The sequence below is a fragment of the Anomalospiza imberbis genome, chromosome 1 (assembly GCF_031753505.1).
Source record: "Anomalospiza imberbis isolate Cuckoo-Finch-1a 21T00152 chromosome 1, ASM3175350v1, whole genome shotgun sequence".
Lineage (NCBI taxonomy): Eukaryota > Metazoa > Chordata > Aves > Passeriformes > Viduidae > Anomalospiza > Anomalospiza imberbis.
The window spans coordinates 142,137,594-142,153,256 of record NC_089681.1 but is presented as its reverse complement, the minus strand read 5'-3'; the positions used below and the strand labels follow the sequence as shown (position 1 = coordinate 142,153,256).

Below are 15,663 nucleotides of genomic sequence, written 5' to 3'. Positions count from 1 at the left end.
GAACATTGAAGGAGCTGCTGTGAAAAGTTATATTTGAGCTCTAAAGATTAAATATGTTACAAGTATTAAATTTACATTTCTGACATATTCACACTAATTTTTCATCTATCAAATGTAGCAAATATCAATTATTTTAATCAAATATTTTCTTTTAAAATATAAAGGCTATTCATATTACAGTATTTAGATGCATTCTTTGAGAGGTGCCCAGGTATGCACTACAATCATCTCCACCTAAGAGTCCTGGATAAATGCTGAAATTAAGTTCTCTCAAAATCTAAGAAAATTTAAAAGAGTAGTTTCTAGTAGAGTTTTAAATAAGTTTAAACAAATTTTGTTACGATGCTCTTTTATTGCCAAAATTTATTTTATCTTCTAAGACACAGATAATGTAAGACTGCCTTCCTAATTCCTCACCTTTCTGTTTGAATACACTTTGAACTGCACAAAAATGGCCGCAATATTTTCTAGTGGCCAGAAAAGACTTGAATTTTCTGTCACCACAGCCCTTTCCTTCTCTATTTACTGGTGTGATACCAACCTATGTTAAGTATCTGAGGCACACATGCCTTTGAGTATGAAACTGTGGAAAACTGGAGTGAAGCAGCTTGCTTCCAGCTGGGAAGGGGCTGGAACGCAAAGATCTTACAAGCTCTATAATGTCACTCCAACCCTTGCAGGCTCTGCCTGCCCTGCTGCCAGCTCTGCTCCAGTGTGGGCTGCCAGGGGCAGGCAGGGATCCCCAGGCACCCTCGTGAGCAAGGAGAGCAAAGTCCAGGCAGATCTTGAACTGAATTATTCAACAGGAAGTCTGTAAATTCTCTAGAAGGGTATATAGCTGTGTTCCAGAAACTAAATTAAAAAAGGGCCACAAAAGGAGCAGTAACCCAGAAGCTGGAGCTAGGACTGTACGAATGATCAGGGCCAGATCAGTGGCCTCTGGATGGGGCACAAACTTCTGACCAGACATGGGCTGAACCATGGGTCTGTCCTGTCACCTTGGCCGTTTGCCCTCCCCGGCCTGACACCAAGAGAAACACAAAGGACTCCACGTCTGCAGGATAACAGCTCTGAGAAATTGAGGATGTTATAAAGAAGGAAATCTTTGAAGTGTTTCCTTCCTTGGTTCTGCCTAGGCTGCAATTCAGAGCAATTCTTCCTTTGCGAACTTGAGAGATTAGATGCTGCTGGGAAAAAAGCCGATTGCTAAAAGCTCTCGCACAAATCCCGGCGCTGTGACCTTGCTGTGACCTGCACTCAGTGCCACATCTGTGCTGTGGGAGCGGGAGGCCTGGTGAGGAGGCCAGCTGTGCTGCAGCCAAGGCTGTCTCTCTGAGACGGGGCTTAGGGCCCATCCCCGTGCGGGATAAATCGCTTCGTTACACGGGCTCCAGAGGAAATCTGTGCGGGCCACCGGGGATACGTCCCATTGTCCTCAGCCCAAGTTCAGCGAAGCGCCAGCCCTCCTCGGATAAACACACTGCCATTAATCTTCTGAGCTGGCCTGAAGACAGGGGGGAGGATGTAGGAAACTCAAGCAACAGCTTCATTTGGTAGTGAGTGGAGCAGCCTGTGTCCCAGTCTGTGTCCCAGCGCTCCTCTTTCCCAGCCATGCCACATGCCTCAGCCCTTTCTGCAGCAGAGCACAGGTGCCGGAGCCTGGAGCTGCACTGCTGCTTCCCTGCCGTAAACACCACACCCCATGAGCCCTCCTGCTCCTGACATTCTTGTCCCCATCCCCACTGCAGCAGGGTCCTTCCAAACAACATCCCTACCCACCACACCAGCACAGGATTTGTGCCTGTCAGGCCCTGATCTCACTAGACAAACATTAACAGCTACTTTCATGCATTTAAAATGAAGGATTGTTATGTCATCTACAGAAGTGTCCAGTGGTGCTTAAGGCACAAGGATTCCCTCTGGAAGGGGCCCAGGCTCTGCAGACCCAGTGCTGGGACTGCCAGTCACACACACCCATATCATGGGTAACATAGGGAAACAGACGTTTAGGAACACGAATCACCCCTCAGTTTTCAGGTCACAAAACCATTTCCCATACAAAGCAGACTGGTAGAGCTCCCCTAGCTAAATCTGGAAAACAAAATCCCAACAACAGGCAGCTGATGCACACCTCGTCACTACTACAATTTATTACCTTGTTCCTACCTCCCACTGAGCTGCTAATCGTGGTTCTGCTTTCCAAAATCGTGTATAACTCCACAAGATGGTTGGAAACAGAGCTTTTCTGTCCATCTATGATTGCCTAACTTATAATTGCTTATTTACCGAAATAAATCTTCCTCTAAAGATTTTCACTTAGCCACTTCTGTCACTTTGCCAGAGTGCTGCTGCCAGACTCTCATGCGCTAGCAGCATGCTTCTGCAGGGAGGCCTTTCAGGTTCTTCACACACTGGCAAACCGAGCAGAGAGCTCCCACTGTCCAGTGAGTAACAGCAAGTACCGCTGTGCCTCTGAATCCCAGCCATATCCGGCAGACATCACACGTGCAGAAATGCTGGGAAGGACAGGATGGAGAAAGGCCTCTCGCCTTCTGGCAGCTGTGACAAACACTGTTAGCACCCATGTGGAGCTAAGCCTTTTTCTCCTGCCACTGGGGCTTTGATTTAGTGGAGCAGTAGCAACTCTACATCAGCAACGATACATTTGTAACCGGTCATCTTCTTTTTTTTAAGTCTACGCAGATGGCAATAAAATTTACCAAGTGAAGGTAGTTAATACCCAGTCCCATCTGGTTAAGCAGCGCTTTATGAAGGTAAAGGAAACCACAAGGTGTTAAAAACCACAAAAAAAGGGATCTGTTAACAAAAATTAGGTATTTTCCACATGGCACTGAGGAAAATCCCCTTCCTGTTCCTTTCCAAATCTGTAAAAGGACTAAATGTTCGTGTTGAATGTAAAGAAGGTTTTAATAGAAAAGCTGTATCAGGGAGAAAACTCAGAAAACAAACCACAACGATTTTCCTGATTGTCTTCAGGACACTTTTAAGAACCACACAGCACTAACTCAACAAAGCCAAACCAGTGGTTGCTTACCAATCTCCGTGCACAGCAACTGCGAGACTGCCAAAGTTTAACTGCAAATAATTTTGTCAAATATTCATTTTCTCAATACCACAGTACAACATTCCTTGTATTAAATTGAAACAAGAGCATTTATTAAATCTAGTGTAAATGGCAAACTTCCTAATTCTATGCAGGTAAAGGTTTTTTTTTTTCTTTGCAAAATAATAGCTGCAGCTTTACTACTCTGGTAATCCTTTCTTCGTGAACTCTTTAGATCCAGCCTAAACAGAAAATGAATTTGTTGACTTTTGGGATAAAAAAATCCAAATAAAAAGAAAATATTCTGTTGCAGAGAATTAAGGACTCCAGACACAGAATAGAGCCAACCATGCTATTACAGTGCTTGATATTGAAGTCTGAATCATATAATCCAACAATTTTCAGTTTTTTTATTAAAGAAGTAGAAGTTTAAAGTATTGAACAATCATAGGATTTATATCTGTCTGCGGATTTAAACCATGAGTATTCATATTTCTGTGAATCCTGGGTTATTTCAGAGGTAAGGATAGCTTGGTTATGCAGCTACTTGGTCAGAAGCATCTTGAATCTGTCTCTCTCTTGCTGATGATTGTGAAATTCCTGGTCTAGGAAATTCTCATAGAAAGGTCAGGAAAGGGTGCACATTGCACACCAGGTGCAGAATGGCTTGGGGTTGGCTGCTTTTGGCCTATTGTAACCTTTAAGGTATGCCAGGATATCTCCAGTATGAGCAACATCACCTCTGCTGAGGCAGGATCGCTTTGGCCCCAAAATGTTTACAGTTCCTTTAAAGTTATTTTTAAAATCAGCAATTAATTTGCAAACAAATGCCATTTGCCAAGCATTTTCCTTCTCCACAGAATCCAAATGGAAGAAACTGTCCTCTGCCCAGAGAGTCACACCTGCTCTTTTTTCTGAGCCTTGATGTCTCTGATGTGGGAAACGCTACATCAGAGCTACTGAAAATGCTTTCAAAAAATCTGATTACAAATAGTGTTAGATAAGGAAATTAGATTCTTTGAATCAGACAAATTTAACTGGTACTCATTTTGTTGTTTTTAACAATGGTTACAAAAAGAAGGTTCAAAACTTGTTTATTGATTAATTACTTTCAACACTTTACTTTTTTCCCAGCCATTCTGGTTCTCCTTAGAATAATTTTAAGTAAGAAAAGTAGTTCTGGTATCTGGTATCATAAGAACTACACAGGATTTAATTGTCCTTTAATCACATTTCTCCTCTAAGAAATCACTAAGCAGTTCATTATTAATACCAAAACCAGATGCCTCACTACTCTGATTAACTTTGAGCCAGAAATTGTCTTCCTTCTCCTCAAAGTACACATTACTTTTCTAGTCAGAGTTCACTCTCATAAAACCTGATAAAGACATATTCCCTTCCCATATCTCAGACATTTCAATTTATGCATATTCAGTGATTTGATTTATAAAGGGATTGAGAATAACTAAACTAAGATGTTCTCCACTTAAACAAGTTCCCAGAGGAACAAAATATTTGAGAAATAAGTGATATTCATAGTGTTTCATTCACTAGAAAGAATTTAAAAATTTTGAGTACATTAAATAAAGATTACAACTGGGGCACTGAGAAGAACTTTAAGAACTGAGGCAAGTGCTTCAAACACTTGCTTAAAAAAAAGGATCAAGTCTGCAAGTGCAATTATACATTTATTCTATCTAAAGTAATCTGAGACACATGGAAAAAACCAGTCCTGACATGCTATGAAGATAAGAAGCTCAAAAAACATGCAGAAAAAGACACAGGAGATACAAGGCATTACAAATTTGATGAACCCCTGTAGAGAAATGGGAGAGCAGCAATGATTTTAAGCAACAGCTGGAAATACAACTTCTTTAAACTGGTTCCCTTCCTGGCCCAGAAGCCCTTCACAACCTAGAGCACTCCCCACCCAAAGCCACACTATCCCATATCCACTTCAGCACCCTCGGGGAGAGAAATCCATTCCAGTGCATCACACAAGGTGGTCCCTGCAGCACTGATCCACCACTGTCTGCCACGGCAGATCATAGCCTGGCCTCTGCTCTGCCCTCAAACGCGGCTCTGGAAGGGACAGCAAAGGGAAGTTGTGAGGAAGACTTTGGAGAAGCAGAATTTTGTGGACTCTTAGAGATCCTTTTCAGCATGCAAGGCCACCAAGGGCAAATAAGAAAGCATCCTGGATAGATGCAAGAGGCCAGCACTATGTTTTTCAGGGCCAGAATGTAAGAATCGAGACCAAGGTCACAGATGAGATGAGGTTTCACCAAGTAGATGCAGCAAAAGTCCTCAATTCGAAAAGATTTCCTCCTAAAATAACCTGTGTGGTTTGGACACAGAATGGCTGTAAAAATAAAGAAAGAAATAAATGTCTGGGCTGTGTATGGTACTCTAGTTAGAGCCTCCAAGATGGATGGGAGGGCAATATTTTCTACAACAATCCATAAAAGAGGAGGTAAATATGCTTGGTGTAAGGGCATTAGAATTCCTGCTCAAGATGGGCCTTTAGCTATCTAGCTGATAGCTACAAAGACACTCCTGGAAAACATCTTGGAAAAGTGGAAAAAAGCAGGCAAATCTGCAATTCACCCATGCAGGGACAAAAAACTAGAGAAAACACTGAGAATGAAATCAAAAGACATCAAAGAGAAGCCTGCTCTTAACCGGAAAGTTGGAGGATAAAGGAAGAGGATTTCCATGAAGACAAGGAGATGTGAGAAAAGACCGAAGCAAAAACAGTACATAGAGGTCAAATATTCAAGAGAAGGTGCAAGTGATGACAATATCTCAAAAACCAAAATTCTGGAAAATTAGAATTATACTTAAAATTAATGAATATTTGTGAAATATACAAAAATTCCTGGTAACAGTATTTCTTTATATTGACGAAAAATTGAAAATAACTGTGGAGTACAAACTAGAGGCTACTGAAAATCGTCAGGGTTGATAGTTCAAATTTTAGTCACCTGATCATAGCAAGCACATGAGGAAATTGAGCGTCACAGTAATATCATGTGGCAGGATTGTGGCTAAGCTCATCTTGCAAAAGTTTATTACTACCAGGGCCAGTGGAACTATGCACAAGGATAAAAAGTCAAGAGTAGGAGTGTCTTTAATGATTTCAAGGCTTAATGTCTATTAATTTTCAAGTAAAAACTGCCTGCCTGCAATTGCTAGAAAATATTGCAGGCACAGAAGGTGGACTAGCTACAGCAAAATCATTCATAAAGTCACCAGTGAAATGGCAGGTGGCTGTATTGTTAATGACATTTCCAAAGCAGTTTTCATTTAAGGAAACTGCTATGGCACAGTAAATGAACATTTCCCATGAAAAATAATATCAGCATGAAATGTACCTAGCACAGAACAATTCAGCAAATCTGTGAAATGTTTTGGTTTGTAATTTCTTTTATCTATAAAAAGAAGACAAAAAAAAAAAAAAAAAAAAAAAAGAAAAAAGGAAGAACTGATTTTTTCTGACCTCAGGAAACTACTGAAAGGCAACAGGAAAACCACATCCCAAAGTGCTGCCAAATGAAAGGTGAGAAAACACAAATTTTAGTCCTACTTTTCTCAAGATTCAGACAATGCAGAAAAGGAAAGAGTTATTTTAGAACAGAGAAGCAGGCTGGGTGGATCCACGAGCCATGCAGATATGTTCCTTGGGTTGATTTGCTCACCCTACAGCCTCAGGCAAAGCAGGACATATGCTCAGACTCTCTGGACAGAATCCCAAATTCAGAAAAATGGTCTGATTCTCAGTAACAGCTTAATTTCCTTTCCTGTCCAATTTATTTAGAGCATTCAGTAGATGACATGACTTCTGCAAACATGTAATTGCAAACTTTAAAATTCTTCCCTAGTTTCAAGTAAATGTCCTTAAGGAAGAAAAACATTCATCAATGGTGAATCGTATGTTTGCCCCTGAAACTAAGTCACTTCTTAACTCTGAAGTACCTGAAGGGAAAATGTTTCATGCATGACCCTCAGTTGCAAAGGTTCTCTTATGCTTTAAAAGCCTTTAACTATATTTGCAGTGCCAAACTTGCAGCAGACAACTTTTTGGCCAGAGACCATCTGGGTCTGACTCCTGAATGGAAATGAATGTTCAGCACTGAACAAAACAGACAGACCTCTATATCAGAGCCTGTAACAGCATTCTCTGCACAGTACTCCAAGTCCCTGAGAAGGTAGAAATAAAAAACAAAATGATTTTTTATATCCATATCAATAGCATACGGAAATGTTCCAACTCACTTTCAAAGTCTGACAGTTATTCATAATAATTCCTTTGAACATCTCCCAAATGTCCCCTGAACATCTCAAAATCAGAAGCAATATGGGAGTTATTTGTCAGAGATACCCTTATGCTTATTTTATTTGGTATTTCTTGGTTGCGATACATTGTCAAACATTACACATTGAACTACATGAACATACCAAAGGTCACACTAAAATATATCCTGGCAAATCTATTTCAAGGGGGTATATTTGCTAGTTGTACAACTAACCCATCAGGAGAAATAATTCAAATCACACTTACTACAATGTCAGTAAAACAAGGGAAAAAATCCTATTAACTTCTCCAGGAAGCTGATGAATTTTGTAGACCCAGTTAGGCTTTTGCAGAACAAAGCCTGGGTGATATCCAAGGGCAATGGATTTGGACATCAATCTTCAGGCAAATCTGACCTAGGACACATTTCTATTTAAAAGGTGGTTTCAATTTATATTCTATTATTCCATGGGTGTATCTACTCGGCTCTTTTCCTCTGTCTGAAATAAATCATACTATAACATCTCAGCAACCCATACTCAGACATCAATAGCTTCAGAGCTGTCTTGCCCTACTCACAAATGGATCAGGTGCATCATTACAAGGCTTTTTTCAATCTATATTTATGCATTTACTACACACACTGTACAGAATATATAAAAGCACAATCAGTTTGAAGAGTGCTCACCATAAGTGAGAATATACAGTGGTTTTCCATTGGTATCCATAGTGGTTAGGCAAGGAGCTTTCGGTGAGATGGTTCCCCATCGCTGCAAGGCTGCTTCCAGGGAAGGCGGCCAGTTTGTAACCACACCTAATTGTTCCCCACGCATAGCCAACATCTGAGCTCCTTCTGGCTTTGGCTGGTTTGGATCTGGCTGTTGAACTTATGATTATGAAAAGATATACAGTTACCATGTAAATTCTATACCTTGTGTACACCTGTGTAATCAAGAGAATAAGTTACCTTTGCAAAATGCTCTGAAAACAGTAACATATAAGAAGGTATTGAGAAGCAACAGAGAGATATAACAGAATAATTTACTTTTAACTTTAACACAGATCAAGCAACTGATGCACCTCAGGAATGAAAAGTCCTTGTTCTTACACTAGTTCTACAAGAAGGGAAAGAAACTGCTGAGGCAGCATGCATATATTTATCTTCAAAACAGTAAACCTTTCTTTATTCCTAAAGAGAGGTGGAGAAAACTTTTTCCTGGAAAAAATGCAGTACTGAGATGAACTGCAGAGCTACTGACAAAAATGTACTTTAACAAGTAACAGATTGATTTAAGTCATGTTCTGTTACACGTTTTCTTATAAATTCCTGTGAGACTATTTAAATTTCCACATCCTGGTGAATCTTAATTCTCAAAGCACTGGTCTTTTTTTAAAAAAAAGCTCAATTTATTGATTTTATCTTTGTTTCTTTCTTACAATTAGTTCATTTTTCATACTTCACTGTTACACAAAGGATGTTGTAAAACATTTAACATGTTCCCTCACTAACATATTTTCTCTTATTGGTGTTCCAAAGCACTGGCTGTAACCCACAGCTGAATTTTCTCAAAGCAAAGCTTCCCTACACTCTCTTCTGTTATTTCCTGCAATCAGAACCAGGAGCTGAGCAAACAAGAAACACTTTTGACTCCACAGCACTATGTCCAAGCTTACTACCAGCAGTTTCCACTGCATACCAATGGTTTTTTGGTACTTGCCAGTACAGGAAGGGCTCACTTGTCTTTCTAGAAAGTTAACATAGGAGACAAACATTTTACAGAGTTTTAAAAAGCGATCCCAAAACCTTTTGAAAATCAGTCATTTTACCTTCTAACAATTCTTCAAAGTCATCTACAAAGAACTCTCGTAACGGTGGTCGTTTGGGCCGTTTTAGCGTATTGACCAGCTGCTGAATCTTTGCTGACACTCTGCTGCTCACTGGTACTCCTGCAGGACAGGGATCAATGGAGACATCAGTCGACGGCTACGCTGCACCCGCCAGACGGCAAGTGGGGTAAGGAAAGGTCTAGGACTGCAAGGCACCACAACTACAGTTTCATGCCATACTGTGACTCAAGTATTTAACATCAAAACATATAAGCAAAAAGGAACAGTGATACCTAATGTAAATAAAACCGATACAATAATGTCAGTGCAAGGTTGCAAAATTAGAGGGCAAACAGCACACAGACTGAGGCAGAGAAACACAGTGGAAAAAATGTCCCTACAGCAAATGTCAGTAACCTGAGAGAACTGCCTCAGCAATGGTCAGTGAGAAAATTGGACTGGCCCTCCCCATGATCATTGGCCATACCAGCATTGCCTGACTAGACGGCAGCCTGGTGAAGAGTGTGGGTCATAGGCTCTGCCCCATCATTTATTCTGGGTTATTTTTACACTGCAGGGGACATCTGTCCAGTATCCTTCTTAAACATGGTTCGCGCCTTTGTATTACTTCAGCATGCCCCTGTATTCTCTGAACATCCCTGCAGCCAGTCCCACCAGCCAGCAATCTCCAAAGGGAGCAGGCTTGCCCATACAGCACGTTGGAAAACACATCTCAGAGCGGCAGCCAGGGGCAAGGGGCATTTTTATAATATAGTCCCATCAATCACCTCTCCCTTCCTTTTCTCTAGCTGGGTGCAAAACCTCTCCAATGTACACATTATCTGTTCCTGAAATAATAGCTTTCTGTCACTGCATTGCAGGAATTTCAACTTCTTACCCTTCCATAAGGTTGGCTCCAAAACTTTTACCAAGTGCTGTTTAGAGCTGAAGCTGCTAAGTTTAGATACAGTACACTTGGTCAACAATTTCATGCTGTGCTGAAATATTGTTAAGTTTTAGAAAAGAGGAGAGGTAAATAAGGAAGGGTTTACAAATAACTGCTTTTCAAAAAAAAAAAAAAAAAAAAAAACAACCCAAAAAACAAACAAAATTCAGAGAATAAAACTTCAAACATGTCAGTTTTCAAGATGTAGCTGTCCTAGCACACCATATTCTTTGTCATTTAAACAAACAGACTAGCTGTAACCAGGCAGAATGATAATGGCAAATCTAAAGAGATTCTCTGGGGGTTTTTACCAAACAGTTTCTATGGGGAGTCGGCTCTGATTAAGAAATATTTCTCTACATTATCTTCATTGATATCAGCTTATTTTAGAACTGTAAAGGTGCTGCAACTTTGTGTTTACAAGTGACAAGTGCCCACAGGAAAAAAAACCACGAAGAACACCCAAAAAACAAGAGCAGATGCATACAGTAACCACTAAAAAGGTCAGGATACTCCAAATAACCCCAGCTCTGTTTTGTGACATACCATCACCAGTCTCCATAAGCTCAGCATTGCCATACTTTGGTGCCACCCGTGCCGTTGATCCTTGTGGTCTTTCTACTTGTATTGAGTGTTCTGAGGTGTAAGTGGTAACATCTGGAGGGGCAGAATGATTTTCTGTGAAAAATAAGTTAAAAGGTTTAACCATGTACCTCTAATGTCAAAAAGCAGAAAAGCAAAAGGCAGAGGAAAGGAGACCATTTGAGGTTTTTTCCCCCCACTATATGAAACAAGCGTTAAGGTTAATGCACAAAATGATTATACTGAACTATAATGTGTAGTATAATTTTAATAAATAAAGTTTGCAGTGATTAAAACAGGGCTGTATATCTGCAATCACATAAGCAATAGGCTAAAAGAATAATACAATTAGGTTGTAGGTTCTCCACTGACATCTGATTTTACTTAAAGCTTGTGGACATCTGCAAATAGAAAAGATCCAGACAAATACACTTCTCATGGATTATTGTGTTAGTTTTTCTAAGTAAAAAGAACACAGCAGCTTGTCAATCACTTGCAAGTGCCAGTGCATATCACTTTTATAACCTCTGTATTTTGACTATGTCAGTTTTATTTAAGAAAGGAAAAAAAATCAATCATAGCAGGTTTGGAAACCAGAGGCAAAATTTAAAATGTAAAGAAACATGAACTTTGCATTCTTCATGGACACTTGCTTGTCTGCTATTTTTAGACAGAGATATTTCAATTCTTCCGCATAAAAAAGCCTTGCCTTCCAGAAGGCAAACACGATTTGGTCTGACTCATGCCAGCACTGCTGAACAATTCCACAGAGATAATCTTTCTCTTTCATGGCCTGATAACTCAGCATGCTACCCTAGTTCATCTTCCCGTGTTTCCAAGTCTGAGTCTGTATTTCCTACGTATTTGTGCTATTTCTATAGGTTGTCCCATACATTTTTTGCAGGTTTTTATCCATATTTGATTAGATGGAGATAAATGCCACAAGCAAATAAGAACTTTTCTTTCAATTGACATAAATTATCCCCAGCAGCCTTTAAATTACAAAAGAAGGCAGGTCTTCACTCTGCTGCCATGGAAGGGAAGAGAAATGCATTCTATTTAACAACAGGGTAAGAGTCTTTCAAAGTGCAAAAATTCTGGAAAAATATCATCGTGTACCAATGCTGTTTTCAAGATGTGCTTATTACTAAACCTTATCTTTAAGCATTATGGTGCTGTAAGTACTAGAACACCAACTTCTACAGTAAATTTAATATCAAACATAATTTTAAAGCACTTTCAATTTTATGAGTTTTGAACTTTGAAACACTGTGATTCTTGTGCATTTAATCCCAAATTTATGCACCATCAACACAGAAAACTATTTTTTTTGCTACACATACCGGAAAAAATGGTTATTTGCATGCCTCTCGTCTAAAGGTAGCATTTGACAGACAATCATCATGCCGATTTAAGACATGACATTAATGTCTGCAGCTGTTATTTTATATTTATATTCATGAACATCGTAAGGGCTCAATCCTATCACCCAATTATAGTACCTGGTTGAGGAAAGCACAAAATGGCTTTTATTAAGCAACTCAAAAACATCTTTCATTCTACAAGTGTCCAGTTGGAGCTTTTGCTTCCGATCACATCCATTGTTACAATTTTACTGAAACAAACACCTTACATTGTGCTACAAGTGACCAAGTACAATAGATTGAAGTTTATGCCAGTAGTTGCTTGAATAATGTCTTCATTTAAGGTCTTCATTTCTTGTCATTATCAACTATTTTAGACTCAGCACAATTTTTTGCCCTTTCCTGTTAACTGGCAAGAACTTTTTATAGATTGTGATTGCATTACTCAATAACTAAGTCAATTGAAAAATGCTGATGTTTATCTTTTTCTCTTTACTTATAATGCAGTTTTGCAATGCATATGGGAGATCATGACTAAGAAAATAATTGTACTTAGTCAGCTATTAGTAATATGAGAAAGTATTCTTAAAGTGAGCTGTATTTGCTTACATCTTTCCAGTGAAGTATTCCCATCTTTTAGACTTTACGAGGCAAAGCGAAGTCGAGTTAAAGACTAATTTTTTTTTTGTGCATGGGGCAGAAGATACATGAGCAAGGATGCTCTCCCTTCAGAACTCTGTGCTTAAAATCAAATTCTTCTTTGTTACACATGGTGCTGAGCAGGGAGAAAGAACATAACAAGAGTCCTGCTCTTTTGTAAAAGGCTTTCCTTTTGAACAAACAGCACCTGCACTTGAAGTTGCCTAAAAGAAACTGTCTCCCCAAGGTTTCCACCATGGCTCAGTCAAGGAGTTCTCATGCCCTGGCTGCCCAGCTAGCTGCTATTTACTTCTATCTTGGAGAAAAGGAATACTGAGATTTGTCTTGATGTGTTCCTTTATAGTATCTGCTTAACAGATGTCTTATCATGACAGTATCTACAGTTCTAAGTTTCATCCATTAGATTTCCAAATCTTTGGTTAGTTAGCATCTGAGAGTCAGGCCTGGAGAAATGAAAATCATACAAAGATTTGGTCCAAATGACTTCTACAGAAAAAGATAATTGTTATGTTATGTGAAATGTACCCTTTTTTTGGTATAGAACAGTCAATCCAACCTTTGTCTACAGACACAATCTGTAGTGAGTTGCTTGGTCTTATGTCAGGTAACTTGAAGAATTGTTTGAGGTTTCATTAAGAATCATGACCCTGACACATCTGTTCACTAAAAAGTAGAAACTGACAGCTGCATGACTTCAAAGCACTTCCTCCATCAAACATACATATTTGCATCACCTCCTATTCCCATCTCTTCCAATATCCTTGCATCAGGAGATCACAGACAGAACAGCTGTTTCCAGTTAGGGCTCTCTTCATTTCTGCCACTGGAGCGACATCATTTACCCCATTTCAAGAAGATCAGAAAGGCCCAAAAAAGCAGAGCACATTCATGGAGGGATAGAGCACATGCAGTGACAAAGTCCCATGTCTGAGGAGAAGCAAAGAAGTGGAGGAATACTTTCAGTGGAAGTTTGGAAGCTCACATAAGCACCAGGTATTTGAAAAGTCTCCAGGAACTCAAAAAGCATTCCTGAAACACTGTACTTGAAGAAAATGCAGCTTTTACTCCCAAATAAGTTGGCTCTTCTGGTTGTCAGGGAAGGGAAATCCAGAGTCAGATATGCAGTTCTTTCCATTAGCTGGGTTTTTCTTGCATTGATGTCCAAGTGACAGATTGTGTTTTAAACTAGTCTCCTGTATAAGTTAACATTCCCCCTCAGGACACAATAATTTCCAAGCTGTCTGAAAACCATCAGCCATGCTTACGGCACATGGTTTTATATTTATTTGATTAGCAATCTGTGTAGCCTTTAATGTGGATAGAAGCCTTTGATTTTCAAACAGAAACATATTTGAAGTATATAAAAGAATCATTAAATGCACCTATAGGATCAAAACTTTGAAGTGAGATGATTAACTTTATATAGATTTACAATGATAGGCAAGAATCGTGTGATTTTCATTGCATGACGTTTGTGAGCTTTGGGGTGTGCTTTCTGTCCCTGATTTTTATATACATAGAAATCCAAACCATGTAATACCAACAAATGAAAGCTTGAAGATCTCAGAAATATGCACAGCACTGACCCAAAGAAGGGTCAGAACATCGGATATTTTTTACAGATTTCACTGGTTACCTCTAAGTTCAAGAATTACTGAACATAGCTGTGATACTTATGCCAAACTAAAGATTTTGCCTGTAGCTTAATACAGACCTCTGAGCATCTTAAAGCTGAGAATAAATATTGAAATTATATCTATCCCAAACTAGAACTTTGGCCACAATAAAGCAGCAGCAGTCAAATTAAATGGATAGTATAACATTAAAATTGTATAATAGCTTATGCAAATTATCCAAATGATTCACAAAGATAACTCTGATTATATTATAGCTATTTTTTTTTATCAAATACTTTTTCAGGACCACATTAGTGTACTTGAACTGGCAAAAAATCTCCCTTTCACTCTGTGATGCACTCTGGAGGCAAAATCCTAGTGGATATCAGAATGGATGTCTTTTTTGGTTTATCATTAAGGTCTTCCCCGTTGCATCTTGAATTTTTATTTATCAAAATTGGCACCTTCAGAGTATGGCCTTACAGTTGATTTCTGTCTTGCAAGCTGGTCTGTCTCTGGAGAACAACTCCTGGACCAGACATCAAGGCATGGTAACATATGGTCTTTGTGACCAAGAACAAACTGTCTCTGAGGGCTGAGGAGCCTTAAGGAACAGGATTACTCTTCTCTCCTATCAAAGATTATTATTCATCTACCATCACTGGCCCACTGCCTTGGAAGGAGCCAGGCTTTCTGTAGGGATACTTCAAATCTATTACCTCTTGGAATACATTTAAATGCAAAAACTACCTTATTGGATGGGAAAGAAACAAATAGCAATTTAATTTCAATTTTTTTAAACAATGCAGCTCACCCATGAAGAAATACATATTACAGTTATCAACTGTGCAGCTTCTCTTACATTTCCAGTGATTTTAGTGATGACTGATGGCAACCACAAGATCCTAGTTTCATCAATCAGATTTTGTGCCCAAATGACCTTTACATTACTACAGCTCAACTAGTGTCCAAGAAGAGATGCAATTTAAGGCATCTTATTGTCAGAATGAATGGAAATATGTAAGCTCAGCTGCTTCCATCAAAGGCAAGCTCTTTCTAGTCAACAAGGCACAATAAAACACATATAAGAAACAGTAGTTTCCCTCTTCTGCAGAATAGTGCCATCTTAATTTAGCTCTATAAATGCTGTATTATTTACCACAAAGTCCGTGATTATAAAAGATTTACTGTGCCAGATTTAAAATTACTAAAATGTCAAATTATAAAGAAGCTATATTTAAAGACACATTAAGACTTTGTGTATGAGTAATGCAACCTTTCAGAGTCTGGATAAATTTAATTCTCTATGC

At 39.1% G+C, this 15,663-nt stretch overlaps 1 protein-coding gene across 9 annotated transcripts in view; it reads right to left on the bottom strand.

Moving 5' to 3' along the window:
* The window catches only part of DIP2C (disco interacting protein 2 homolog C), a 309,412-nt gene that overhangs the window by 96,262 nt on the left and 197,487 nt on the right, over positions 1–15,663 (bottom strand). For 8 of the 9 annotated variants that reach the window (XM_068174067.1, XM_068174077.1, XM_068174101.1 and 5 more), the window contains 3 exons: positions 10,678–10,809; positions 9,186–9,305; positions 8,047–8,244 (listed from right to left, as the gene is read on the bottom strand). In XM_068174067.1, coding sequence (XP_068030168.1) covers positions 8,047–8,244; positions 9,186–9,305; positions 10,678–10,809 — 450 coding nt within the window. The remainder of the gene's footprint in view (positions 1–8,046; positions 8,245–9,185; positions 9,306–10,677; positions 10,810–15,663) is intronic. The other variant, XM_068174086.1, reaches the window with a different exon arrangement.